We start from the raw sequence: 27,712 nt of genomic DNA, 5'->3' as shown, positions 1-27,712 counted from the left end.
AAAACTGGAGTGAAGAGCTAGCTTTCATTAAGTAAAAAGGAGGAAGTAGCTCAGAGATAATAGCATTATGTGAGAATCTTTATTTTGACAAATGTACAGTATAAAAAACGACATGAAAAGTTAAAAAAAGGCAGGTAAAAATAAATATGTTTACAAATTATTGTAGAAATAATACAAAAAAAGACAATTAAAATTCTCAATGAGGAAAAACCAAAACATGTCTGACTGTATAAAGGCTCTTCCCTTGCTAGAAATGGGGATAAAGCTGAAGACCCAGTTTGGTTTCACTGCTGAAAAACATACAAAATAACTTAGAAAAACCAGTCGAGGTCAAACGTTGTGAGCCCACTACTTGTACTCGCCTACTTGTGATGTGAGGGAAGTTGATAACCACAGTGCAAGGCAGAGCTGATGGCAGGACAGCCAGGAGTTTTCCATCTGGGAGTCCGTCCATCCTACATTAACCTTCAAGTAAAGCTTGAAGAAAAACAAGCCCTTAGTCAAGTCTGAGCTCTGCAGTTGGCTGACCGGATTTCCTCCATTGTAGTGCTCAAAATAGTTTCCTACTTGGCCAGCAAAAAACACGGAAGAGCTTGGAACAACTGCCTTTACCAAATGCCTGCTGCCTCTTCTAGTCTTCGTGGATCGGGTCCAACAGCAACCAGCGGTCTTATCAGAAACTTGAGGTCTGTGCGATGCAGCCATGTTCGCCGCACTTGGGAAACCTTTGAGTTCATGGGAGATGAAGGAAAGCACCAGGGTTTGCCAGCCTGTGGCTCAGCACACTGTTCCTTTGTAGGAAGCACCTGGGCACACTATAGAGGCTTGCCCCCTCAACTCCTCTCTCCCTTACTGCTGGTTCTGTGAGGGTTAGCTGGACCCTGTGAGAGTGGACCGTTTGGAGAGAGCACACACAAGCAAGCAACCCCTCATTCAGAGGCTTGGTCAAGATCCCAGGTTTCAAACCCAGGAGCTGAGAATAGTCTGTGGATTGCCAGTCCCTAGAAAAAGGCTTTCCCTTATTCCCCTACAAAAGCAGGGAGAAGTAAAACAGCCTTGAGTGGCCTGAGAAAGCAAGAACCTTAGGAATCAATTCCATCTCCTAGTTTGGTTTCTGGAAAGAAGCAATTGCAATAGGGACTATCCACTGCTCGGCTGTAAGAATTCCGTGGAGAAGCCACTGAGGAGAATGGACAGTCTCAAAGATGACCAGCTTGGACTTGAGGGTTCACTTAGGGAATACTGAAAAGCTTTCCATTAGAGACGATTGTCAAGATTTGTAACCTGAAAGTCACGCATGCTACCCAGCTGGCAAGGAATCTGTCCCAAGCAGTTCCAAGGTGGTAGCCGGTTTAGTCAGAGGCTCCTTGTGGGTTTTCCTCCATGTGCCGAGAGCAGACTTGCCTGTTACGGAGGGGCCTGTGGGAATCCAGGCTCTGCCTCACTTGCCATCTTGAAAAACTCAGTGAGGAGGAGGGTGAAGAGGTGATGACATCTCATTGAAAGCAAAGCTAGGAGGCTGTTTTGGGACTCGGCTGAATTTGAGAGGAATTCAGGAGCAGACAGGTTGAAATACTGAGCCTTCACTTTTTTAGTACGTTGGGGTTCAGTCTTCCCAGTAGATGACCAGAACATTTTATCTCCCCAGTAGACTTCACAGACAAGCTAATCTAGATGCCTGGGCAGTGTCCAGGGGGAATACATACAGGCCTCCATATGGCCCATGGACTTCAGCGCCCCTGCCAATCTTCGTTCCTCCTGGCAAACTTGCCTTTTTAACATTCGTGTCTATGTGCACCTGAAAGCAGTTCAGTGCTAAATCCCTGTCAGTTTGGCTCATCCTTGGGATGTGGAGATGTGGAATGGGGTATATCGCATAATAAAGCACCATTCCTGTACCCTGTTTTCTGATGCCCAGAGATCCGGCTTCTGGGACTCATATCTCAGGCACAATCTTATTGCATTGATAACTAGATTGAGGGGGGAGCTATTTACTAGCTGGCCCAGACCTCAGAAATTCTCCCACCACCTCTGGTTGTGTTCAGATGGGCTAAGAGAACCCCTCCCCACAAGCTGGTGTTGCTCATTTACCTACCCGAAGTTGCCAGAGTGGAACTTCTTTTGAGTTAGCACACTTCTGAGTTCCCTCTGACCCCTGGGGCAGGGAGTAGAATCTTCCCCGGAGACCACCGTGGAGCAGACAGGCAGCCTGGAAACAAGTCAGTCTTCTCCACCCGCCTGAGCTGGGATCAGCGTTGCTTTCTCTAAGCAGAACTGCCCCCGGCCATACTACAAATCACCTTTCTTTGCACTTCAGATTTGTCCTTTGGACCATTAAGAAACTAAAACAGCATTCCCTCCTCCCTCCCACCCCATCTTTTCTCTTCCATTCCCATTCCCTCCCTTACCCATTGCACTTTTTCCCGCTCTGCTTGAGGGTTATGTCACACCTCAGCAAAAGCTAAGCTATACTGCTCTGGCTTCTTCCCACATCGCCGAGCGATGATGGCCAGATACAACATGAGGAGGGCCACCCAGTAGCAGCCGTACAGGATGGCCCCAGAGACGAGGAAGGCCAGCTCCGTCTCACTGAACAGATCCTGGCAGTAAGCTGTATATGCCAGTCCTCCCAGAAGGACCGCCACCCAGATGGACACGGGGATGAGGCCAATGAAGTTCACCACAATGGTTTTTCGGCCGGAGGTGCCCCAGCCAGACTTATTGATGGTAGCAATGGCAAAGATCTTGGCTGGCAGGAGACTGGACATATAGAGAAGGGAGTAGAGGGACATGAAGATCATCTCTGCGTTGCCCCGGAGGAAGCAGGCATAGGTAGCCTTGATGATGCCCACCAGCTGCACTGTCAGCAGGAAGAGGAGAATGTTCCAGATGCGGCCACGGTAGAAAAGCTGTATGACCGTGGCAATGAGGAAGAAGGGGAAGAAACCCGTGACCACGGATTCGTAGGTCATCCAGAGGTGGTGCTTGTGGAACCACAGAGAGTTGTAGAGCCACTCCCGGAAGTAAGACTTGCTCCAGCGAGTCTGCTGGTTGAGCCACCGGAGGTACTTTGTGGGGGTTTCCGTGAGGCACTTGGAGCGCGCTGTATATTTAGTCCTGTAGCCAAGGCTCAGGACGCGGTTGGTAAGGTGCCGGTCATCCCCAAAGCTGCACTTGCTGCCTAGGAACTTCTGATGGTACCAATCTTCCAGGAACTGCTGGAGGAGGCTGTTGCGGTACATGCCCAATGGCCCACTGATACACTGCACACAGCCAAAGTAGGACTGGCAGGCCCGCTCCACGTTGAAGGCCATCCAGTACCGCACGCTGCTCAGGAAGGAGATCCATGAATCGTACTTGTTGAGGATCTGTAAGGGAACCATAGATGCTGGGCCTCCCCACCTGAGACCATGAGCCCCAGGAGACAGACACCGGAGACTGGGAGGCCTCCTTGCCCTGAGTTCCGTAGCCCTTTGCTCAAATTCCAGCCATGAGCCCTAGCCCATCCAGGGCTGGGAAGCCTGAGGTTCAGAGGAGCCAGCCACACCCACTCTCCTCCTCAGCACCAGCTCCAACTCTCCACTGTGAGTCTGCATGGGCTGTCCCAGTGAAGTTACTCTAGCAGCCAAAGCCACCTTCAGTCTCAGGAGGAAGCCTGTGGCAGTGCCAGAAGGCCTTGACAAAGACACAAAGCAACACCCAGCCACCTGGCCTGACCCTTCAGTTGGAAAGCTTCTCAGGAAGACCTGGTATGTTGGCAGCAGTACCCTCTAGAAGAAGATAATGCCCTTTATTCTGACCACAACTGTCCAGAGCCCCTCAGAGCACCTTATCAAAGAGCAAATGTTTCTCAGGGGCCTAACCTTGGAGGTGCTTGCTGCGCTATCAGCAAAAAAGGAGGCACCCCCCAGGATCAATGGCCTCAGCGTCCTGTGCCCCTCCTAGCATCACAGGCTCTCCACATACCTGATAATTTTTCCCCCTTAGGTTGAAAAAGGGCAGGAAAGGGTTGAATAGCAAGTGAGCCCTTTGAAACTATCAAAAGAGGAACGTCTCCCCCACCCCCCAAAATACTAAGAAGTCAAGATGCCATTTCCCAGATCTATCCAATTGGATTAGAAAGAAAAAGTCCAGACCCCCTCCCCCAGGAATCCTTCGTTACTTCTTACTTGGACATCTCCCCCGACTCCCCCTACTTGGGGGTCCTCCTCTAGGACACGAAGCATCTCAATGGTGCAGGCTGGATCCAGTACGGTGTCAGAGTCACACACCTGCAGAGGAAATGCACTGTCAGCCCATTAAAAAATTTTTTTATCCTCGCCCAAGGACATGCCCATTAGTTTTAGAGAAAGGGGGAGGGAAGGAAAGAAGCATCAGTGAGAAACACTAATCAGGTTTCCTCTCGCACATGCCTCAACTGGGGACCCAACCTGCAATCCTAGGCATGTGCCTTGACTGGGAATTGAACCTGTGACCTTTCAGTTTGCAGGACAAACGCTCCAACCAATTGAGCCACACCAGCCAGGGTTCTCAGACCATTTTGGCCTCAGGTCACATGGCCTGAGGAACATAACCTCCATTCATATGATTCATTTCCAGCCACTAGCTAAGAGATCTCTGCCAAACGGAGGGGATGAGAGGAAAAACAAAGGAAAATAGGCTGAGAGAGAAACCTGGGCTCTGTCAGCGCTGGACCTGAAAGGGGAGAAAGGGTTAGTGCTAGGCAAGTCTTTAGCCCCTGTGAAGCCACGCTCCTGAGAAATGATCTTAAAATGTTTCTCTGGGTCCTTGGGAAGGAAGAAGGCTCAAATCATTGAAATCAGATTATAGACACAGGGCCAGCAGACACTCCTCAGAAGGCCAAGCTCTTGCAGAGGCTACTGCCCGAAACTATCCTGTAGGATTTTAACAGGGTCTTCCCTGTTTCAGTTTCTGGCATCTTGGATGACCCACGACCCAGTCACTTTGGCCAAGTCTCAGATCAGGGCACAGAATGGCTTGGGACCACTCTCGCCTGGATTGCACTCTGGATGGGCGCAGAGGCTCTGGCAGCAACTGCCTCCAAAACCTCGATCGGGTCTTGCCCAGCTGCCCTCCTTTCCTAGGAGACTCATGGTCTGATTCCAACACACAGCCCCGTTATTAGTTGAATCTGGACTATGAACACACCCTGCTGCTGACTCCTTGTCTGTTTTCTAGAACATTGCTGAGATGGTACAAAGAGCTCAGATAGCTATTGGGCAGGAGAATTGGTTTCCTGACCTCTGAGGGAGCAGTGTCCGCAGATGAGGCCAAATCCTGTTCTACAAAAGCCCCACATCCTTTTGCTGAAGGTGCAGAGTCAAAGCCATTAGCCTGTAGGAAGGAGGCAGCCCCCCGTACTCCAACCTACCCAGCTTTCTGTTTTCCTGTTGGAAGACACAGTGGCCAGGAAAAGCCGCAGAAGGCTGAGGGGGAACCAGGCAGCGCACAGCACCTGCTCTCTCCCACCTCTTACTATCTGGCCCTGGCTGGGAAGGTCCAGACTTTCTGGCTAGACTCCCAGAGCTTCCTCAGCTTACAAACCAAGCTTCCCAGTGCTGCTGGTCTCATGGCTAGTTCCTACCCTAACCCTAACCATTCTTGCTTCTCAGCTTCCTTCATTCCAGGAAGGTCTTTCTAGTGGGCAGGGTTAGGGAAGTTAGAGCTCCAGGCTGCCTGCGGTTCCCCACTGTCTGGGGCAAGGTGATCTCCACAAAGAGGGAGACACACCCTCAGCATGGCTGTTGGAAGACAGGCTGAAATGAACCCCACCAGGGCAGTAAGGGGAAAGGCTGGCTCAGGTGTGGGAGCCTGGTTGCTAATCCACCAGAACACATGGGAAAAGACGTGTAGCGGAGCAGGCTTGGGGGGTACCCTGTGCTTCAAGAGAGTAAATGACAAAGTCACTGTGGCTTGAGCTTGTGCTGGGGCTCAAGGGCTTTTGCCAAGCCTTCTGAGTCCTCAGGAAAGGCTCAAAGGCCCTCTGACCCTAGGGGAACTGCAGAGTCAAGAACTGCCTCACATGTCTCCCTACAAAGCGGACAGGTCCTTGGGCCTAGGAACACAGGAGAAGGTAAATGTACCAAATCTCATGCAAAGGTACAACTTTCAAAAGAAAACAAACAAACCCAAAACAAAAAATTGGTGGCAAACTAATTTTAGGTGAGTACAGTATAGAACATCTAAATACTGGAGTACTGAACATGCCGTCAGCAGGACTGAGTTACAACACAACACAGGCAGGCTGCCACAGCAGCCATGACTCACTCAAGCGATGGGCGAAGCCCTCTGGCAAGTACGGAGAAGGGCAGAAAGAGGAATGGACAGTGTGGGTGCTGGACCAGAAATCTGGGGGCCTGGGTATCAGTTTGTACTTGTTACTGAAATGCATGAACTTCTAATCAGCTCTCTCTAGGTCTTGTTATTTGAAAACTGGAGCTGTTGAACCTTGACAATCTAATTAAGTTTTCAGGCTGGTGTCAGTGAGCCCTTTGACTGGAAGCTATTCAGGGTTCTGGCCCTACCAAGACTGTGACAGAATCAAACTGTCGGATGAGTGGCACCTGTGTCCCTCCACCTTACAGACACGAATTTGACACTGGGAAGAGTAAGGCTTTTGGTCGATAACTAAAACAGTATTCGAGTGCTTTCCAGCGTGATGACTTTCACTCTTCACCACACTTCTTTCTGCTGGAGAGGCTCATCCCCACATCGCCAATGGCGAGGCAGCGTTGCACAGTAAGGGCCGATGCCTGGGCTCAAATTCTGGCTCTGTACCTTACTGCTGAGTGACATCAGGCAAGTCACTCAGCCTCTCTGTGCTTCAGGTTTGCCTTCTATGAGTGGAGATACCGTATTTTTCAGACCATAAGACGCACCTAGGTTTTAGAGGAAAATAGGAAAAAAAAATTTGAAGCAAAAAATGTGGTAAAATATTTAATAGCATAAATAACATAATATTTCACCAATGTAAATGTAAACAGAACTGAACAGCAGCATTAACGACCATTATTCCTCCCAAATTTGGGGAGGGGTGTCTTATAGTCTGAAAAATATGGTAATAATAGTACTTATCCCCGGCCCTGACTGGTGTGGTTCAGTGGATTGAGCACCAGCCTGTGAATCTAAAGGCTGACAGTTCGATTCCCAATCAGAACATGTGCCTGGGTTGCCTACTAGATCCCCGGTTGGGAGTATAGGAGAGGCAAACAAGAGATATTTCTTTCCCTCTCTTTCTCCTTCCCTTCCCCTTGCTCTGAAGATAAATAAAAAACTAAAATCTTTAAAAAAAAACAGTACTTATCCCCTAGGAGTATTATGAAGATTAAAAGAGTTAATATGTACGAAGAGCCTACAATAGTGCCTGGTATTAAATAAGTGCTATACATCTGTTTGCTATTATTATTATTATTATTATTGGGATACAAGTCACAGAGTTAAGTAACAGCAGGATCAGGATTCCATCCCAGGACTTTTTGACCCCAGGACGGCTATTCAGAACCACTATGCCTGTTGCCACCTTAAGTGCAGAGGAGGGCTGTGCACCACACGAGGGATCTAGACTGGACTGGAACTCCTGGAGGAGGGTATGCCCGGCTGGCTGGACTCAGCCACACAGCCACACACTCACAGGGAGCCATCCTTACCTGAATGTAGTCCACCGAATTGCCAAGGGCCTTGAAGGCCGTGTACATGACCTCTCGCTTGCCTCCCCACTTCTGCATGATGCATGAGAAGGTGCTGGCCCGCACGACATCCCGAACACGGTCCATGCCCTCCTGCAGGCTGGCCTCCGTCTCTCCCTCTCCCGCCTCGTGGAAGTTGCTGCGCCACACAAAGAAGCCGGCTTGCTCAGTGCCGCCTAGCACCTCATGGAAGATGTCCAGCATGTAGGCATCCTCCTGGCGATTGCCGTCCACCACCATGACTACCTTGAGGTTGGGGAAGGCAATGCGCTGGACTGAGCGCAGACACTTGCGCAAGTAGTCAGGGTCCTCCTGGTACGCGGCGATGCAGAGTGCCACTGCGCGCTGTGGTGGGGAGGGCATCTTCAGCGTCCGGCCCGCCCGCCTCATGTGCCGGTGCTCCAGGAAGGCAAACAGGCTCTGGATGAGCAGGTGCAGGCCCAGGATGGCGCCGTACAGGCCGAAGGACAGATAGTGCTTTTCTGTGTGAATGAACTGGTAGCCTGTCACGTAAGCTGCCAGGATGCCACCCAGCACTATCAGGGCAAACAGGCTGGTGCCCACCACACGCAGGGCTGTCGTCAGCTGCACCGGCATCTGGTGGGAGAAGGCGGGAAATGCGGGGGTCAGGCAGGAGGCAGCATCTCCAGTCACTGGGAGTGGAAGCATATTCTCTGGGCGTGGCCCAAAACTGACGAAATGACCCACTAACAAAAACCATTTTCATTGCTGAGCATGACTAAGACTTTAGACTTGGAAGCCAGACTACTAGGGTTCAAATCCCAGCCCTGACACTTCCTATCTGTGTGACTATGTTCTATCCCTTAGTGAATTCACCTGTAATCTGTGGATTGTAGCACTAACCTTGTAGCCTCTTTGAGGGTGAAATGGTTCCATAAAGCACTTAAAGTAGCACTTATTATTGTCAGGCAAGCCAAAGCTGGAGAGAGCTACAGGATACTGAACGGGTGGATGGCAGAACTATGATCTGCCTGACCAAAAACTCTTAAAGTCAGGCATCAGTAGGGGGGAGCCTGAGGCACTCCTGAGCACAGGAGGGGCCAGGGAGAAGGAAGATGGACGAGGAGGCAGCCCGTGGTCCAAGAGCTGCTACCCTGCCATACCCACCAGGGGACCGCACTTGGGGAGGGGACCGGTGCTAGTGAAGCACAGCCCATGAAGAAAGTGTGGGAGGAAGAGAGGAGAGACGATGGGAAACATAAAAGAGGTGCCAGGGGAAAAAAGAAGGAAACAGCTTCCTCTTCTCGAAACAGCAAAATCAATAAGAGAAAGTTTCCCTGTCTTCTCTGCTTTTTCACCTTTTTCTCATTTACTTGAGAATCAGGAAAGAAAGGGAAAGCAACTGGGAAAGGAGGACCAGGGAAGGAAAGGGAAATGAGGGCCGGGGTGTGGACAGCTCTCCTGCCAGAGCCCAGCGCTCAGGGCACCAAAGGGAACTGCAGCCACACTGCAGCTGCCTGGGAGGCCCCATCAGCCTGGTCCTAGTGCCCGCATGGAATCTCTCTGCTGGTCCCCCGGCCCGGCCACTCCTGCAAATGCTGCCAGATTACCTTTGCAACAGTCAGGGCTCCTAGCACCTGTACTGTTGGAAACCGCTGTGTTTTATCGAAAAGAGCCTAAGACTAGACAGGCACTAGAAGACTTGCGCTTAAGACAGGGCTCTACCACCACCTCCTGGCTGCCTGACCTTGCCCAAGTTCTCTGGACTTGGTATCTCCCCCTAACCGGGGTTCTAATGGTTTCTTGCTTCATAGATCTCAGGAATTAATAAATCATCTCTCTAAAAATGGAAGCGCTTCCAGTCATGAAAGACTACCCAAGTGGGAAGGCTGACGGCGGGGGGTGGGGGGTGCCTGATCTGGAGAATCCCGTTACCAGCCCCACCACTTTCTACAGACAATGAGGTCTCACTCCCAAGCTTGCTCCAACTCTGGGTGTCGCTGAAACCGTCCCCCGAGGCCCGCCCCGGCACAAGCACACCTTCTTGCCAGGGGAACACGCAGTCACTGCTGTATCGAATGAGAGTCAGGCACCAGCCCCATTCCAGCAGCTTCAGTCCGGAAAGTGCTGTTGGCAGCCTCGCCTCTCCGGGAAGCGCGGCCTCCGGGCGGCAGCTCTGCCCCTCCATCCCCGGGAGGCTTCCTCTGCAGGGCTCCCAGCCCTCCCTGGTTCCCACCCCACCCCTCCTGGCCCGCGCCTGCGGCCCAGGCCCCCCCCCCCCCCCACCAGACCCAGACCCGGTACCCAGGGCCCAGGCGCGTGCCGCCCCCTCGTGTCCCTATCCAGAGCTCACATGCCGAGGAGGCGCTGCGCGCTCTGCGGTCCACCTGCAATCTGGGAAACGGCAGAGGGTCCGAGGCCAGCCCAGCAACCTGCTGGGCGCTGGCAGCGGCCTCGGGGCAGTGCCGGAGGCAGTGCCCACCAGGTTAATGTAGCCGGGAAGGCACTCGCCATGCTTCTCACCCGCCCCCCCCCCACCCCGCCCCCTGCTTTCGGGTCTCCCCTTCTGGTGAAGGAGGCGCGGGCCACACCCACGTGCCGGTTTCTCACGACCCACGGGAGAGAACAGAAAAACCCAATGAATCAATCCGACCAGGCCCCACTCATCCCCCCGGGGCCGAGCTACCTTGACAAAGTCTGCCTGCAGACAAAGGCGACATCCCTGGTGTCGCCGGTCCCCACCTTCCCCCGGGTGGGACCCCGACACCCGGAGCAGGAATTGGAGGCACTACCCTGCACCCCCGACCCCTCTGAAGGCCAAGTAGATTCTATAGCCGATGACCTCGCGAACAGCCAGGCGCTGGTGTGGGCTCTGGCCACGGTGCCCCTGCCCAGACCGGGCACCGTGCTACCCCAAGCCGGCGGAGGAGAGGCTGAACCGCCTCTCGGCCCGCACACTTTCCCCCTTCGCTCAGGAGGGATTCATGAGAGCTCGGCCGGGGCAGGCTAATGCGCACCCGGCTCCAACGGCACCGGATTAGGGACGATCCCTAAGACCGACACCCCACACATCACCCACTAGGCAAACGGAAGGAGAAAACCTCCAACCAAGGACGCACACCGCCAATCTACCCCCGAAACTTTGCAGGGCTGCCCGATCTGCAGCTTCTCCAGCTGACAGGTGTGCCCTGCTGCGGGGCCCACACGCGGCGGGATGGAAACTTGTGCGCGGGGCGGGGGCTGTTTCCTACCCGCCCCTCCGAGCCGGCAAAAGAAAGGGCGCCCAGGCCCGCGGACACGCGCGGCCTCTGCCCAGCTGACCCACAGCAATGCGGGCTCCGAGCGTCTCGGTGCCAGGACAGGTGCGGACCCGCGGGCGGGCGGCCGTGGGGGAGGGAGAGACTTCAGCCCGCCTGTGCCCTGCACGGTCGTCCGCCTCCCAAAGCATTCACAGACCAGGAGCCGCGAGGGAGGAAGGGAGGAGAGACTGGAGCAGAGGATGGAGGAAGAAAGGGAGGAGGGGTCAGTGGGGAGGGGGCTGCAGGACCCGCCACCAGGAAGCCTGGAGATGCCGCAGCCCTCAGCCTGCCTCCGGGCTCCGGACTCGGCGCCTGCACATCCGGGGGAGCTGGCTGGAGTCCGAGGGGCACCCCTGAAGCCAGGCGCTCCCGCGTTCTCGGAGCAGTCCCCGCGCGGCCCGCCCCTCCGAAGCGGCTGGCCGGGCCCTCGCTCACCGTGCTGCCGGCCGCCCGCGCTCCGGTGCTCAGCAGGCCCGCGGCTGCTCCATGCCCCTCCTCCCGCTCCTCACCGCCGCCGCCGCGCTCCAACTGACGAGCGCTGGCCCAGCCGAGACGCCTTTAAGTACCGAGCGCACGCCGCCGGGAGAGGCGCCCTCCTCCGGCCCTGGGGCCCGCAAAGTTGGGAAGAGTGGGAGAGCTCCCCCTGGGCCGCAATCGTGCACCCCCCTCCTGGCTCAGGTGGCGGCACCTCCACGCGGCCGGCACCCCGCAGGATGCCGGCCCCCGCGTGGACGTGGCTCCTCTGCTTTGCAGAGGCTCGCAGTCTCTGCGCCCTCGAAAACTGGGTTCCCCCAACCACGCCAGAGGCCGAGCTCCTCGGCGATCACCTCGGGTCCAGCTAGCTGCCCAGAGCAAAGCGGTCACTGTGCTCAACCTAGAACCTGAAGCGTCGCTAACTTTCGATATAACCCGTGGGGCCTTCCAGAATTGTTACTCTCCGTCCCCCCTGCCCCGCGCCCCGCTTTCTAAGCCTGGAAATCTACTCACCCTGCAAGCCGGTGGAAATCTTCCCTGACTTATGTACGCGAGGAGGCTGTTCCCTGTATATAGTACTTCCTAAAACCAAGACCGCAGACTCTTCCCGCCGGCAAAATGATGATGATGATGATGATGATGATATTAAAAGACCGGTCAAAGGTGTTAACAATTATGACGAGCTTAGCTTTGAATTCCGCAGCGGGGCGCTGATGACTTGAAGGCTGTTTGCAAAGGCTGCAAGCGTCTTGCAAAAACCTTGGAAGTTCCGGTGTCTTAAAGCCAAAACCAATTCCTCCTCCTCCTCCTTTTATACACCTTTATTCCCGATATCCATGGCCTCTTAAATTCCCAACTGACCCTATGGCAGGTGTTTTCCAGGTGCCTGAAAGTTCATGCTAGATTTGGATGAGGTGGGGTGGGGTTGGGGAGAGGCGGGGAGTTATCAGCACAGGAAGTTTAGAACTGGGTGAACACACTGAGCTCCTCGATGTTGGAAAAACTTGAAGAGAAATTATAATTAAAGACCAGTAAAAAGTAAATTTGCATGTCCTTAAAGCGCACCTGAGATGATTTCCATTCTTTCCAAGCTGCCACAATTTTATAGGAGCCTGAGTTGCAGTCTACAAGCTGCTCCCCAGGGACTCACCTGCCTGCCCAACAGCCCTCACTCCGGGCCCGGAGCTCACGCCTCAGCGCCCCAGGCAAGCAAAGACCGCCCCCAACCCCCCACACCTCCTCCACCCACTCCCATCTTGCATGACAGATATCAAGTCATTTTACACTTTTGCTTGAGAAAATCATCACAAATATGACACATCGTTTAAACATTAGTATGTGCTTTTAAAAACTATCATCGAATCCACAATGGCAATGTGTTTTGAACTAAAGACTGGCCCTAAAGAGAGCTAATAATGCACGGGGGGGGGGGGGGGGGCGGGAGGCCCTTGGCTCTGAAGGCAGGCAGCCAGTGCTACCACCAGCTGTGTGGCACTGACCTTAGTACCTTTGTCCCAGAAGTGGGACTGAGTGTCTGCTTTACAGAGCTGTTATAAGGACTGCAGAGATTGGCTGAGAGTGAGTACTCAGTAAATGGCATCCACTTGCCATGCTGTGGATCCCAAATGCCCCTGCCCCAGGATGTGACAGGAATTCCAGAGATCAGTGTTGACGACAAATGCCTTGTCTTGACTGCATTATGGTCTCTCAGAGCCCTGGGCCACCTCCTCCACATCCAGGGGCATCGCAGAGCTTGGGGTTGCCAGAGATTAGCTATCTGATCCTACCTCCCACCCAAATTTGCACTCTGTGACTTTTTATATCAGGGAAAACAAGCAGGGACTAGGTGAGGGCAAAAAACGAGAGAGCCTCAGCCTGCTGGGCAGCGAGTACCCCACTTGAGGGAGCCGTCCGGGTCAGAGGGAGGGCCCAGCATGGCCCGGTGTCCCGTTCGTTGTCGAGAAGCCAGAAATCCAGATTTCTATGTGAAGTCTCCCAATTTGTAAGTGTTAGAGGGTAATCCAATGTAAAAAAAAAAAATACACTCCATGGGCCAGGCAAAAATGTATCTGAGTCACAGCCAACCAACTGGCTGCTGGTAAGTGACCCGTTGAGAAGCATAAGGCATAGTCAGTTTGGAAAAATCCCATCTGCCCTCGGGGCGATGGCAACATTCCTTCTCCCGTGTGAGTTGCCTGGGGCTGCCCCAGGATCACCTACCTTTGTCCCATCTTGCTCAGCTGGCTCCAGGAGGTTTTATAGGTGGTGGGCTGATGCAGCACAGTCAAACCATCCTAAAGGAAGAGCCAGTCCCGTTGCAACATCATGAGGAAACTCTGGGCCCACACCAGCTGGCTTGCCCAAGGGAGGACACCCTCCTCTGTTTGCAGGGCCAGAGATCTGGCGCTATCAGGCAGCCAGGAGAGTCTTCACCTTTGAGGCCGGTCTGGGTCTGTGCTGGGGAGAGTTGTCTGTGATGAACATCTGGTTTTCGGTGCCCTATTTACATCCATCTCTTCAGGAGGAATTTTCGGGCAGGGGAATTTTCAAGGGGCTGATACAATAAAGCTCAACTTTATCTCTGCCTACCACTGGTGATTCAGAAATAGGACTAATTCCATACCCAATCACTTAAAAATGTGAATTCAGATGTTGTGAATTGGCTTTTACTCAGGTTCCAGAAGATAAGCCTCCCTATTCAGCTCAGTTGTAGAAGATCTGTGCTTCATTTCAACACGCATTTAAAAACCTCCGCAGGCCCGCTCTGAGCAGGGAACGGTGCTTGGCCACAGCGCAGTTTCAGGCTGGTCCCTGCCATCTAAATGGTCCTCCGTTTTGAAGACAAATTATATTATATTTTATTTTATTTTAATCATTGTTCAAATACAGTTTTCTCCTTTTTACTTCCAATCCAGTCCCCCTCCCACCCCTCCCCACTTCCCTCCCATTACCACCCTCCCCTTAGTTTATGACCATGTGTCCTTTAAGTTTGTTCCTGTGAACCCTTCCCACTGTCCCCTTAAATTCCCTCTACTCTCTTCTGTGGGCACTGTCAGCCTGGCCTCTATTTCAGTGACTTTGGTTATAGTTTGCTTGTTTCTTTGCTTTGTTATTTAGGTTCCTGTTAAAGGTGAGTTCATATGGTATTTGTCTTTCACTGCCTGGCTTGTTTTGCTTAGCATAATGTTTTCCAGCTCCATCCAAGCTGTTGCAAAGGGTAGGAGCTCCTTCTTTCTTTCTGCTGCATAGAATTCCATTGTGTAAATGTACCATAGTTTTTTGATCCATTCATTTACTGATGGGCATCTTGGTTGCTTCCAGCATCTAGCTATTGTAAATTGTGCTGCTATGAACATTGGGATGCATAGGTTCTTTTAAATTGGTGTTTTAGTATTCTTAGGATAGAGTCCCAGCAGTGGAATTGCAGGGTCAAAAGGCAGATCCATTTTTAGTTTTCTGAGGAAGTTCCATACTGCTTTCCATAGTGGTTGTACCAGTCTGCAGTCCCACCAGCAGTGCACTAGGGATCCCTTTTCTCCACAACCTCTCCAACACTTGTTGTTTGTTGCTTTGTTTATGATGGCCATTCTGTCTGGTGTGAAGTGGTATCTCATTGTGGTTTTAATTTGCATCTCTCTGATAGCTAGCGATATTGAACATCGTTTCATGTGTCTTTGGATTTTCTGTATGTCCTCCTTGGAGAAGTGTCTGTTCAAGTCCTTTGCCCACTTTTTAATTGGATTCCTTGAAAGATAAATTATATTTAAACAATTAAGTCACCATACAAGGCAGTTTGTCATTAAATGTTGAGGAGAGAATCCAACTAGGAGAGTTTGAGGATTTTAGGGAAGGGATCTCTGTGAGCTGGAATGGGCTGGGCAGGGTTTCATGACCTTGAGCCGACTGTGTAGAAACGTAAATAGCTTAAGGACAGGAGCAGGTACAGATGGGTGAGGTGTGTTTGAAGGACGGTAAAGAGAGGCCCGGGTGGAACAAGAAGTTTACACTAAAGAACTTGAATGGTGTCTGCTATTACACAGGAAGTGCCTACAAGCTGAGGAAGATGCTAGGGACAGACCGTGGAAGGCCGTGAATGACCAAACAAGTAGTCTGGATTCGATCGGGTAGATGGTGGAGGACTACTGAAGATGTCTGAGCAAGGTGGTAATAGACTGAAAGTACTGTTTGGGGATGGCTGTGCCAGTGGTGTTTTGTGTTAAGGGCCAGGAATGGGGGGTGGGGGGCGGGGTAGGAGACCTGCCAGGAGGCAGACAAACCGAGAGAGAGGGCTGTCGTACTGCCTTCAGGAAGGGGGCGGACAGTGTCACCACCTTGGGTGCAAGTGAGGGTAGAGGTGGAGGAATAATTTCTACAGCTTGGAAGGATGAAAGGGCCATTCTCAACGGTTCATTTGGAGGGTGTGAGGTAACCAAACCTGATGGTTCCACAAAGCTTTCACCTTTCCGTGAATTTCAAACCCAAACTCCTGAAATGCTCAAATGCCTTGCACCAACAGCAGCCTGCTGTTCACTCTCTCATGCCATCACTGGATCCCTGGCTGCGGGAACAAACCCTGCGCTGAGCAGGTGCTGCTCTGCTGGGCTCCTGGGGAGTGGCTGGGGGCTGGAGGGGGGGGATGCGGTGAGGGGGCCTGTTCTAGCTCCTTCCAGCTGCCCCTCCCCACCTTCTGACCCACACTCAGTGCTCCTCCTGGCATCCAGCCCACAGCTTCTACCCAAGCAAAGCAGAATGGATGGCAGCCAAGCCACCAGGTCTCCCCCAGTCCATCCATCCCTTCAGCTTCCCCTGGGCGGACTACAATCAAAACCTCTTGAAGCTCATGAGGGTGAACTTAAACTGGCCTCCAGAGAGGAGCAGGTTATGCCCCCCAGCTGACTAAATAGGGCTTTCTCTTCAAGGTGGCTTCATCTGCAACACTAGTTAATACATAATTCAAAGTGGAAATCATGTGCCTTGACGACGGCAAGGTAGCTCCTACCACACAAAGCTGCCCTTTCATAACTCTGCCCTCTTACCGACAAGCACTCTGCCATCAGCCCCATTTCCAGGGGCTGTGTTTGAAGAAGCAGGTGTAAGGACTTTTCTGTCCTGCAGTTACAACGGTGAGATTTTTAACTCCGGTCTCCCTCTCCCTGTCCTTGGATAGAAAACTGGTTTTCATTTCAAATCGAGGAGACGCTGCTCTGCCACAGAGCAGTCAGTCCCTACTAAGGGGCCAGGTTCTTGTGCGGGCGTGAAGGTCAGGGTTAGGAGGGCACACCAGAGTGACAACCGAACATCAAACCAGACCTGGAGATGCTTTTCTTGGAATTCTTGGAACAGAAAAGGCTCTACTTGGCCATTTTGCCTTTTTCTCCTTCTCCTAGGTGAATGCAGAAAAAAACCCAGGACATTTTCAACCATTATCTACCTCCTTCATGGACTGTAGTGTGCAGCTAATAAAAATTATGCCCGTAAAGAGAATGTAGGGGTGCAGCCTTGACTTGGGGTGGTGAACACACAATACAGTGTACAATGTGTTGTAGAACTGTGCACCTGAAACCTGTACTTAACTAGTGTCACCCCAATAAATTAAAAAAGATGTAGAAATAAGCAAAAATGTAAGCAAGGCAGGATACAAAATTGTTAGTATGAATGACTATATTTGCTTTGTTTTCTTTTTTTAAAAGGTTCTATTTTTAGAGAGAGAGGAAGGGAGGAAGAAAGAGGGAGAGAAACATCAATGTGTGGTTGACTCTCATGCACCCCTCCAGTGGGGACCTGGTCCTCAACCCAGGCATGTGCCCTGACTTGGAATCGAACCAGTGATCCTTTGGTTCACAGACTGGCACTCAGTCCACTGAGCCACACCAGCCAGGGTGCTTTGTTTTCTTTTAAATCCTATGAATCAAAAGGCAAGACAGTTCACTCAGATATTAAGATTGAGTTTGTTTGGGTGGTAGAACAATAGATTTTTTTCCTCTTTGCCTTTTTCTCTGTGTTCTCCAAGTTTCCTATCGATAGATATAACAATTTTATAATAAAAAGATATTTTGAGATGATGTGAATTGTGAGTTCACAGAATTTCCTTCCAAACTGGGCCTGGGTGAGGCATAGCCTGTATCTCAGATGTGCTCATGTGAAAAGGGTCGGATGACCTCAGTCAAGTTGGGGAGGCCAGGGAACGGGAGTAGTGGTAGCCAAAACTTGAGTACTTTGCTTATTTAAATCCTTCCCACTGTTCCTCTGAGAAAACTTCAAAAGGAAGGGGGCAGTACGCAGAGCTGTGCTAGCTCATCCAGCTCCTTGGAGTGAATTAGAAAAAGATCCTTCCTCCTGGGAACGCAGCGCTGAACCAGGGCTCGTGGTTTGCCTGGCGCACCCCAGCTGGTGTCAGCCCCCAGGGTGATCCTGGGAAGGGAGGGGGCACACATAATTATGTGCTCTGTGAGTACCCTGAAACACTTTTCTCGAAAAAAGCATTCCAAGAGTGATGATGCCAACTGCACTGCACTCCTGCCCGAGGGATCTCCAGAGAGAGGTCCTCCTCCAGGTGCTGAAACCCCTGTGCGAGTACCCATGTGCACATCCACTCCTGCGCATGCACGTAACTCCCTCTCCCGAAACAGACACGCACCTGCTAGCGCATTACACAAGCGCACACTTTCCCAGACCTTAATGGAGCTCAGTCCCAGTCTACAGTCAGTCCCAGTCTCCAGAACCGCAGGAGGGGAACAAATCGCTTAAGGTAACCTTGTTCCAAATTCATTTGGCTCTTGTTACAATAATATCAACTACAGTTCTTAAATGTGCTGGCACTTCTGCTTCATGTTCTCTTTCTTGATTAAAGACATCATTAGTCACTGTCACGGAGGAGGTCCAGAGCCAGATTCTCCATCAAAGCGATTACGGAAGAGCCAAGGGTCGGAGCAGTTCCCATCAGCTCCTTCCTGGGAGGGACCCCCACAAGTATGTCCTGCTATCAGATTTTTCTTTGCTAGGACCCCTCTCCAACACACACACACACACACACACACACCTTCTTTTCTCACCAGACAAGCTAATACAGTGGTTCTCACATCTGGCTGTTGCACATATAATTTTTAAAACCTGGGAAACTTAAAAAAACAAAAACAAAAACGCTAATGCTTGGTTCCTATCCTGAATCAATTTAGTCAGAATCACTTGGGAGTGAGCCTCAGGCTTGAGTTTTTCTGTTTATTCTGAAATTCCCAAGGTGATTCTATTATATATCTAGCACAGAGAGGATTACGCTCAGCTGAGACTTGCAAATGCATTTCTGGCACTGTGTTTGGACATTGCCAGAGAGCCAGCCCACCCCAGAGGTGAGCCCCAGAGTGTACTGAGTGTCTATCCATCTTCCTCTAGCATCTTGCCTGCCACACCTGTTTGAATTAACTAACCTTAAAAATGTAACCAATGAGCCCTGGCTGGTGTGGCTCAGTGAACTGAGTAACTGCTAACTGAAAGGTCATTGGTTCAATTCCCAGCCAGGGCACATGCCTGGGATGCAGGCTAGGTCCATAGTTGGGGACGTGCGAGAGGCAACCGACTAATGTATTTGAGGTATCTCTCGCACATCGATGTTCCTCTTTCTCCCTCCTTTTCCCTCTCTCTAAAAATTAATAAATAAAATCTTTTTTAAAATGTAACCAATGAGCTATCAAGCCAGAAGGAAAAAGAGAAAGCGTGCTGACGGAGCTGGAAACTAGAAGGGAGAGCCAGGGAGAACCACGGGGGACAGACCAGAAGGGCCGGGTCAGCCCCCAGTGCTCCACAGTCTACCTGGAATTGGGCTGACACGATTTTTTTTGTTGGCAAAGGGGGTACCTGCTTTTTCCAGAACTGAGGAAAAACCCGTCAGCCCTTGTCAGTGGGAGGGCAGAGCTGCCACAGGCAACTTGGATTAGCTTTTGTCTTCTAAGCGATGACACTTCTGCACTTTGGGGGCTTTTCCCACTCAAGGATGAGTTAGGGTAGTGGGCCCCGGCCTTGGCCATGGAAAAATGCCCACACGCTGGAGCATCATTCTGTGTAGTCTCTGAACAACACAGATACTCACAGTTCCTTTGTGGGGGGGGGGGGTTCACCCCCCCATGTCTGCCAGCTCTTTAAAGCAGCAGCACCACCATCCTTCGAGTAAAGGCAGCCTAATTTCAGGATGGCCCTGCCCTGGGATTAATATGGTCACCATAGGTTTTGAAGTTTGAAAATGGTATGTAGTCTAATAAAGGATGTATATGGGGAGGTGGGGGGGAGGAGCTCGTTCAAGTTCTAGAGACTCTGCAAGTGTGGAGCAGGCGGCTTTGTTCTCTCCAGCGCAGGGCTGCCTGCGCATGTGACCACTGGGGCTGTCTGTGCACCAGAAAAGCCCCACCCAGGCACTGTTCTGAGTGGGCTTCAGTTCTAAGGCAGACGGTGAAGATTAAATCTTACATCATTTAATAAACCACTTAAAGGCCCAGCAGCTTCTCCCGGTTCCCCAGCGCACAGGGTGCCCCTGCGGCTCTGAAGCCGCCCTGCAGACTGAGTCTGCGGGTCTCAGCCACTCTCCCCGCAGCTGCTCTGTGTCTCTGAGACTGAGTTAGGCGCTCCTCAACGGGTTAATGTGAAGAACGAGTAAATGGAGGAGGAACTTCCTCTGCTCAGGTGCACGTGCGTCTCCCCTTTCTCTTCTCATTTGTAAGAACCTGCCTCTCTGCCCCTTCTTTTTCCTTTCTGCAGACAAGGGCCATGAATTGATGTCTCTCTCTCTCTCTCTCTCTCTCTGAAGGAGTGGTATGGAACAGAGCTATTAATGTATATGTGCAAGAACTATTTATGCAAGAAGTTTTTTTAAAAAAGATTTTATTTATTTATTGTTAGGGAGGGTGAAAGAAAGGGAGAGAAACATCAATGTGTGGTTACCTCTCACACGCCCTCCACTGGGGACCTGGCCCACAGCCCAGGCACGTGCTCTGACTGGGAATCGAACCACGGACCCTTTCAATTGCAGACCAGTGCTCAAGCCACTGGTCCATACCAGTCAGGGCTGAAACAACAGTTTAAATGTCCCATTGCTACCATGCTGAAAATGAAATCTGAGAACTGAAACTGCTTACAGGAGATGAAAGGATAAAACACATCAAAAACAACAGCAAACCAAAACAAAAGGGGGTATTTCTGGGCTCCGGAATTCAGGGGAGACCTGCTACCTTCTCTCTGATGCACACACATACACATGGCTCCCCACCCCTCTGCTCCCAGGAAGGCAGCCCTGGTCCCCAGCACAACCGTAGCTGCCCCAGGAAGAAGAGCAAGCCTCTCAATAAGCCATTGAGAATGGCTGTCGAAGGAGCAGGTGGGCTGGGGAACATCAGCAAATCACATCCACAGCTGCTGGGCAAACTGCTGGGGCAAACACAAGTCGTATACAGTAAGTTCTGGGGTCTGAGGTTGGGTTTGGATGTTCGGGACACTATCTAGAAGGATTCGGGGCTGACGCTTAACTTGATATAAGCGGTCCGTTTAAATAAGCAGGGGCAACCACTTAGTATTAAGCAATTTTTACAGTTTGGAAAGGAGCCAGACTTCCTGGGTCCAAATACTGGTTTGGCTACTTCTTACTAGCTATGTAATCTGAGGTAATTAGCCTCTTGCGTGCCTCAGTTTCCCCATCTGTAAAATGGGATAATAATAATACCTGTCTCAGGGAGGCAGTGTGAGGACTTAGTGGATTAATATATGTCAAGTGCAGAGAAGAGCAGAATTGCTCTTTATACTGTTAACTGATTTGCGCAGTTGACGTAGGGCCACTGTAACCATTCGGCCCAGGTTTTACAGGATGAACAGATACTTTGAGGGGCCATCCAATCCTACCTACCGAGTCTGGTTTGGGAACTGGGGTCATGATCCTGAGGTCATTCCATGCCCTGTGAGAAGGCATACCCTAACACTCAGGACGGAATCTCGGGGCTCAGAACTGGGAAACAGCCCTTTTCAGTAGACCTGCAGGGGCTCGGGATTTCTGCCCAGGGCGGGCCCATGTAAGCCCTGACCTAACAGTTGCAGCTGGGATACTGCTGCGGGTGAGTGTACTTCCGAAGCATGTTATTGTGCTCCTAGTGGCGGTTTTGGTGCACAGAAAACTCCAGCCCCTGAAGATTTCCTAGTCCCGAGTTATTTAGAGAATGGCGTTAACACTTTACTGTGGGTATTAAGCAATGTCAGCTGAGGACGGGAGAGCGCAGACCAACACTAACTTTTTGGTGAACACTTTGGTACTGACATTTAAGATGCTCACAGCTCCCTGATCCCCAACCCCTATAGAAACACTTCAGTACGCAAAGAGTTACGTTTAAGAACCACGGAAGAATCACTGGAAATTAGAAACAACTCTACTAATCATCAAGAACAAATGCTTACCCCTGACCGGCGTGGCTCACTCGGTTGAGCATCGTCCCACAAAGAGAAAGGCTGCGGGTTTCATCCCCGGTCAGGGCACGTGCCTGGGCTGCGGGCTGGTCCCCGGTGGGGGCGCCTGCAAGGGGCAACCAATTGACGTCTCTCTCACACATCGATGTTTCTCTCCCCTGCTTTCTCCAACCCTTCCCCTCTCTCTAAAAATAAACAAAATCTTTTTAAAAATGCTTAAACCAACCGTGGCTCCCCTGGACAGTGGAAGACATGCCACCACCACAAAGGAGAAGGACCGACAGGAGAGCATCTCCGAGGCATATAACTAAAAAAAACTACCCGGGACCCTAGTTATGGTAAACGTCGCATTTTTGTCTTTGAAAGCAGTACTCTTTGTTAGCATTCATTTGGGAGAAGGGTGGAAGGAAAGAAAGCTCTGGAGAGATGTGCACCAAACTGTCAGTGGTGCTCTTGGGGTAGGAGTGGAGGCGAGGTTGTGGGAATCTTTCTTTCTTTGTTACATACACACTAATTTGTTATGATTCACATAACCTATGTGGTTGGCAAACACACACACACACACACACACACACACACACACACACACACAGAGGCAGCCAGGGCATCCGTACCTGAGGGTTCTAGCTCTTCAGCGCTCTCAGAGGGCAGAGGCAGGCACAGGAGAGTTGGTGGGCATCCTTAGGATGTGTCAGCGGAGATGAAATGACTTCTTCGTGACACCCGAATGCCAGGGCTCACGGGGATTTATGAGTCCCCGAGTGCACTTCCCGCACTGGGCTCTCGTTGAAAGGCTCTTCCTTCCATACTCATTTTGGGGGAAGAGGCTCTGTGACACTCAGCAGATGTTCAAAAGAGTCTGGCTGGGGCCCAAGAGACGTGGGGCCAAATCCCACCAAAGAGGGATTAACAATAGTGTGCTTCCCTGTTTCATGATGTTGTGAGAGCCAGACAAGCTTGTGGGTAGAAGAAAGAAAGAAAGAAAAGAAAGGAAGAAAGAAAGAAGAGGAGGAAGAGGAAAGAGGAAAGAGGAAGAGGAAAGACTTTCCAAACTACAGGAAACACAGAGCAACTGACCATGTACTCTACGCCCCACAGGGACTGCAGAGGGTGACCTGGGCCGGGAGGCAATCCCGGAGCCCTCCTGGTGGCTTGGCGCTACTGAGTCAGTATAAAGGACTGTGGGGAGGGGCACTGGAACATGACCCTTCAAATTAGTGGGCACAGCCCCTTCCAGGGCTAATGGTGAGGGTCTGCATTTCCCCTCCACTTACCAGCACACAGGGGCGTGCTGAGCACAGGCCTGAGCCCGGCCAGCAGGGAAGACTGCAGCAGCCAGTGCTCTAAGAAGACAACTTCCCAACCCCCAGGCGGCCGCTCAGTTCCAAGCAGAGTGGTGCATGGAAGTCAGGGGTGCTGGGCACTGCAGTGAGGCTGCCGCATGTGACTGCAGGATGTCTTTGGCTGCAGAGCTCGCTGGAGGACACAGCTGGGCCCTCAGAGGTCGTGTCTGCCGAACAGGGGAGCAGGGGAGGAAGAGTCCCCACGGTCACAGAAGAGTGGTTACCTCTCACAGCCCACCCTGCACTCAGCTCCTGTCTCTCTCTCCCTTGCCACTGAAATTCTCTATGACACTTTAGATTTCTGTGCAAAAAGACTGCAGAAGTCCATCTGGTTTCTGCAGGTCAGATGAGTCATCCCCCAAGCCATTCCTACCAACGGACCGACTTTAAGGTGGCTTAGCCAGCCCTCCCCTGCCGCTAACTGCAGGTGAGGGTCACAGCAGGGGCAGGCAATGCTCCCTTTACTGCCCCTCTCACAGACAAAGGCACAGAGCAGGGGGTGGCCTGAGGGCAGACGACATAACTGCCTTTCTCTTTCTTCCTGTGCCAGTGAGGAGGAACTGCTGCTGCTGGAGAAGAGGGGGTGGTGAAAAGGAACAGGGGTTCACCGCTTCATTCTGACTGAGACAAAAACTGTGGCTACGTATGCAATGCCTTTTGTTTACAAGGATTTCCCCTTTTACAGAACTTATCATCCTGGCCTCAAAGCACTTTCCAGGAACAAACTGAAGGGGCTTCAGGGAGAAATAGGTCTGGGGCTGCCCCCCAGGCTCAGAGTGGTCAACAAGCCTTGGTGTGATGTGATGGGCACATCGCCTCCCTCCCCTCACCCCTCCACTTTCCTCTCTGCTGCAGCCACGCCAGCCTCCAGACAGGCTCTCCCCTCCAGGCCTCTGCCTGGAATGCTCTTCCCGCGAACGTCTTCATCCTAACTCCTTCGCCTCCCTCCGATCCTTATTCACATATCGACTTCTCCGTGGGGCCTCCTCAGGACCAGTTACCTCAATTCACAGCTCCCATCCCCACACACTCCTCAACCCCCTCCCCCACTTTATCTTTCTCTGTAGCACTGAACACCACTGGACATTCTGTCTATTCTATTAATCTTATTTATTATCTGTCTCCTTCCACTATGAAGTAAGCTTCCTGGAGGGCAAGGGTTTTGTCTGCTTTGTTTACTGCTGGGTTTGCAGTTTGTCTGGTGTAGCATCTGGAACATAGTAGATGCTCAATAAATAGTTGTCACTGATATCTGTGATTTGCTTCCCTACCCTCCAGTTTCTGACACCTCGGCCCCTTATATGTGGATGGGTGGGTAGAGCCACAGGGAAGTAAAGGATGAAGAAGAAGGGTGAAGAAAGGAAAAGAATATTAGGAAGTATGGAAAAGTTATGTGTGTGGAGAGATGAGGAGCAAAGTATAAATTGAGATTTCTGATTCAGTAACAGAGGACTTGCAGAAGGTCAAGTCTGTGCCAGGAAGGAAGAACACAGTAGAAAGGGAAACTCTCTAGAATGTCCAGGAAGTCCAACCTGAACAAGCAGTCAGCACCTGCGCACGATTCCTGGGGTTTGGCTGCAGCCACAGCTTTGGGCCCCCTGCCACAGCGCCATCCTCTGCAGGCCAAGGGAGCTGCGCACAGCAGGCCTGGGAAGAGGCAGGAGAAACCAGGAAGGGAAAGAAAGGAGAGGAGGGAAGGGGCCAAGTAAAAGAGCAGGTGGGCGATCCAGGGGAGTTTGGGCGACAGAACGCTGGGCAATGGAGGACCCTGAAGGTGAGAGGCCAGGAGAACTTCAGCAGGAGAGATGATGGGAGGAGGCCAGAAGGGGCAGGAGGAAGAGGGCCTGGGAGGGAGAAGAGGTGGGCAGAGGTGGGAGGAAGCGGGGGGGGGGGGGGCATGTCATTACTGTACAGAGCCAGACACCCCACAGGCCCGTGCAGGGAAGTACCACCGTTGCTCCTGCCATCCATCTGCCCCTGGAGGTTTGTTTCTTTGTTAAGTTTTGTGTTTACCATTCTAAAGTTCTCAGTTCTCAGTTCTCCTAGTTCTTATGCTCTACCCCAGAGATGGAGATTTTATATATATAAACTTGAAAGAACTATTTAATAACTTGGAAACTTTTAATATTTTTATCATGTTGAGGAGGGTTACATTAAGCCATCTTCCCCTTGAATTTGGTAACAAAGTAAAAAAAAAAGTCGCTGTGCAATTGCATCCATGGAAGTCAACAAAGGACAGGTGCTTATTGCGACTTGCCAAATAAGTGAAATTAAGACTCAATTTTGGCCCTGTACGGGTAGCTCAGTTGGTTAGCGTGTCATCCCAATAGGCCGAGGTTACGGGTTCGATCCCCAGTCAGGCCACAAACAATCAACCAATGAATGTGTAAATAAGTAGAACAACAATGTTTCTCTCTCTCCTTCTCCCTCCCTTCCTCTCTTTACAAGTTTTTTAAAAGGCAATTTAATTTTTAAAAAATTGATCTTAGAGTGAGAGAGCGAGAAACATGGATTTGTCGTTCCACTTATTTCTGCATGCATTGGTTGATTCTTGCATGTGCCCTGACTGGGGATGGAACCTGCAACCTTGGCGTATTGGGACGATGCTCCAATCAACGGAACTACCCATCCAGGGTGAAAAAGAAGCAAGGGTAATGGAAAATTTATAAATGGAAATGCAGGGACTAGAATATTTCATGAGGCATTTCCTAGGAGACTAGGTTCTTAGACTACAGAGTTTCTCAGTCTAATCACCCTGATCAATTAGGATATGTCTTCAGAATTGGAATGCATTTAATGCCAATAAAGTTGTAAGTTAGCCCTGCCCAGGTGACTCATTGGGTGGAGAGTCATCCCCGTCACTAGTACACCAGGGGATTGCGGGTTTGATCTCTAGTCAGGCCACGTGCCAGGGTTGTGGGTACAACCCCCAGTCTTGACATGTGGCAGAGGGTGCAGGAGGCTGATTGATGTTTCTCTCTCACGTAGTGGATGTTTTGTGGATTTTTTCTCTCCCTTTCTTTAAAATCAATGTGCATGTCCTTCGGTAAGGATAAAAAAAAAAGGTGTATGTTGAGCCAATCATCTAACATACTCAGTCTGATTATGTGATGTGGGTTGTATGGAGTCCAGTTAAAGGAAGGTCAAGAAACAAGAATTTGTTGTGCATATCTAGCTGGTCCAAAGGAGATCCTTCTCTAATCTGAAAGCCCCAATCCTGATTTTCTAGATATCCTTGATTTGGAGAATGGAAATTAACCCAGCTGCCCTAGCTGAATGGAAACATTCCTTAAACCATCTCACTGCCTTAGCTCTAATTCTTTGCTCACTAAGGCAATTTGTGATCCTTAACTGTCTATAAGTTGACTTCTTAAAAGGAATGCATACCACAAAGATTCTAAGCTAAGAACCGTGTTAATAATCTGGCCAGGGAGAAATATCTTGTTGTTAACTAACACATAGGAATAGGCATGTTTGTATGCAGATCCTTCAGCTACCTGAGAGTTTTGAAGACTGTGTTCTGGTTCCCCGGGGCCTCATCACCCCAGGGACAGGGCTCAGATCCTGTGGTAAAATTCTGTACCCAGGCCTGCAAAGCTGAGAGCTGATCACAGAGCTTGGGGTCAGCCTCGTCAAGGTGTCGACAACAGCGAGTGCCTCTGGAAACAGCAAGCTTCTCCTTTCGGTCTCAGCCGCAACCAAAATCCAGTGGCCAAAATATATAAATAAAGAGGACTCCACAGTGCTACACCTGAAATGATTCTGACAAATCTGACATCAGTCCACACACATTCAGTACAAACCCACTGTGAAAGCATTCGTTCACCTCCCTAGAGGAGCAGAGGACTGAACACAAGATATACATTTACACATGTATATCTGAGATGTTCGTGGCTCCCTTCTCCTAGAACCAGGGCAGCTCCGTGCAAACAGCAGCGGAGGGCGTGAACAACCAGGGAGCACAAACACAGGGCTTACCCTTCTTTTCTCGAGATGAAACCAGTCTGATTCTCTTTCCTGGAGAGCAAATCCTCCTTCACACCAGAGCTTTCCATCTCGATACAGACCTGTTTTTCTTTCCAGCCAGGGTCATTTTATTCCATTTCGCATGGTTCAATAACAATTTCCTTCCCCTCCCTACCTCCAACTGCATTTTCATGTTCTGAAATGCCTCTTGACCAGAGACACAAAGCCACCTGCAGGGTCAGCCATACTGCCAGCCTCAAAGAGGACGTGGGGCCACCTGCTGGAAGGCTCGGGCACTGCTCTGGCTGCTGGGTTCCTCGGGGCCCCTCCAGGTCCTTTGAGCCCACCAGGTCTATGGCAGGACCACAATCTTTTTCTCCAGCTTCTGTGGTGGAAAGAGGAAGTTTCTCATGATCTCGTCCAGCTCTTCCAAGGCCAGCTGGGCATGGAGCTTAGCCACGTCATCAGGCTCCAAACGTACTACGTGCTTCAGCAGGTGGTAGAGATCCTTGAGGACGTCCCTCAGCAC

The 27,712-nt window shown here is 51.1% G+C and overlaps 2 protein-coding genes across 5 annotated transcripts in view; both read right to left on the bottom strand.

Annotated features, from left to right (window-relative positions):
* Nucleotides 1-59: 59 nt before the first annotated feature.
* On the bottom strand, nt 60-27,273 carry HAS3 (hyaluronan synthase 3). Of its 4 annotated transcripts, none has more exons than XM_028534772.2 (4): nt 27,196-27,273; nt 7,668-8,303; nt 4,170-4,271; nt 60-3,368 (listed from the first exon to the last, which is right to left on the bottom strand). In XM_028534772.2, exons 2-4 carry the CDS (start codon nt 8,301-8,303, stop codon nt 2,445-2,447), a joined length of 1,662 nt encoding a protein of 553 aa, XP_028390573.1. In that variant the 5' UTR covers nt 27,196-27,273; the 3' UTR covers nt 60-2,444. The 4 variants fall into 4 exon arrangements, with proteins under 4 accessions (XP_028390573.1, XP_035867976.1, XP_035867975.1 ...); XM_036012083.1 differs by lacking the exon at nt 27,196-27,273 and adding an exon at nt 11,954-12,859; XM_036012082.1 differs by lacking the exon at nt 27,196-27,273 and adding an exon at nt 11,402-11,472.
* Nucleotides 27,217-27,712, bottom strand: part of TANGO6 (transport and golgi organization 6 homolog) — a 132,926-nt gene continuing 132,430 nt past the window's right edge. The window contains exon 18 of the mRNA XM_028534769.2: nt 27,217-27,712. Within this exon, the coding sequence (XP_028390570.1) occupies nt 27,536-27,712 (177 nt within the window). The 3' untranslated portion in view covers nt 27,217-27,535.

This window comes from Phyllostomus discolor, chromosome 12, assembly GCF_004126475.2.
Source record: "Phyllostomus discolor isolate MPI-MPIP mPhyDis1 chromosome 12, mPhyDis1.pri.v3, whole genome shotgun sequence".
NCBI lineage: Eukaryota > Metazoa > Chordata > Mammalia > Chiroptera > Phyllostomidae > Phyllostomus > Phyllostomus discolor.
The sequence above is the reverse complement of the archived record's forward strand: the minus strand, read 5'-3'. Positions and strand labels throughout refer to the sequence as shown.

Coding starts and splice junctions, on each gene's coding strand:
- HAS3 (XM_036012081.1), bottom strand. CDS start 8,375: ATGCTTCCACTCCCAGTGACTGGAGATGCTGCCTCCTGCCTGACCCCC. Junction 4,272..7,667: donor ATTCGGTGGACTACATTCAG/GTAAGGATGGCT, acceptor TTTCCTCTGCAG/GTGTGTGACTCTGACACCGT. Junction 3,369..4,169: donor GAGTCGGGGGAGATGTCCAA/GTAAGAAGTAAC, acceptor GTTCCCTTACAG/ATCCTCAACAAGTACGATTC.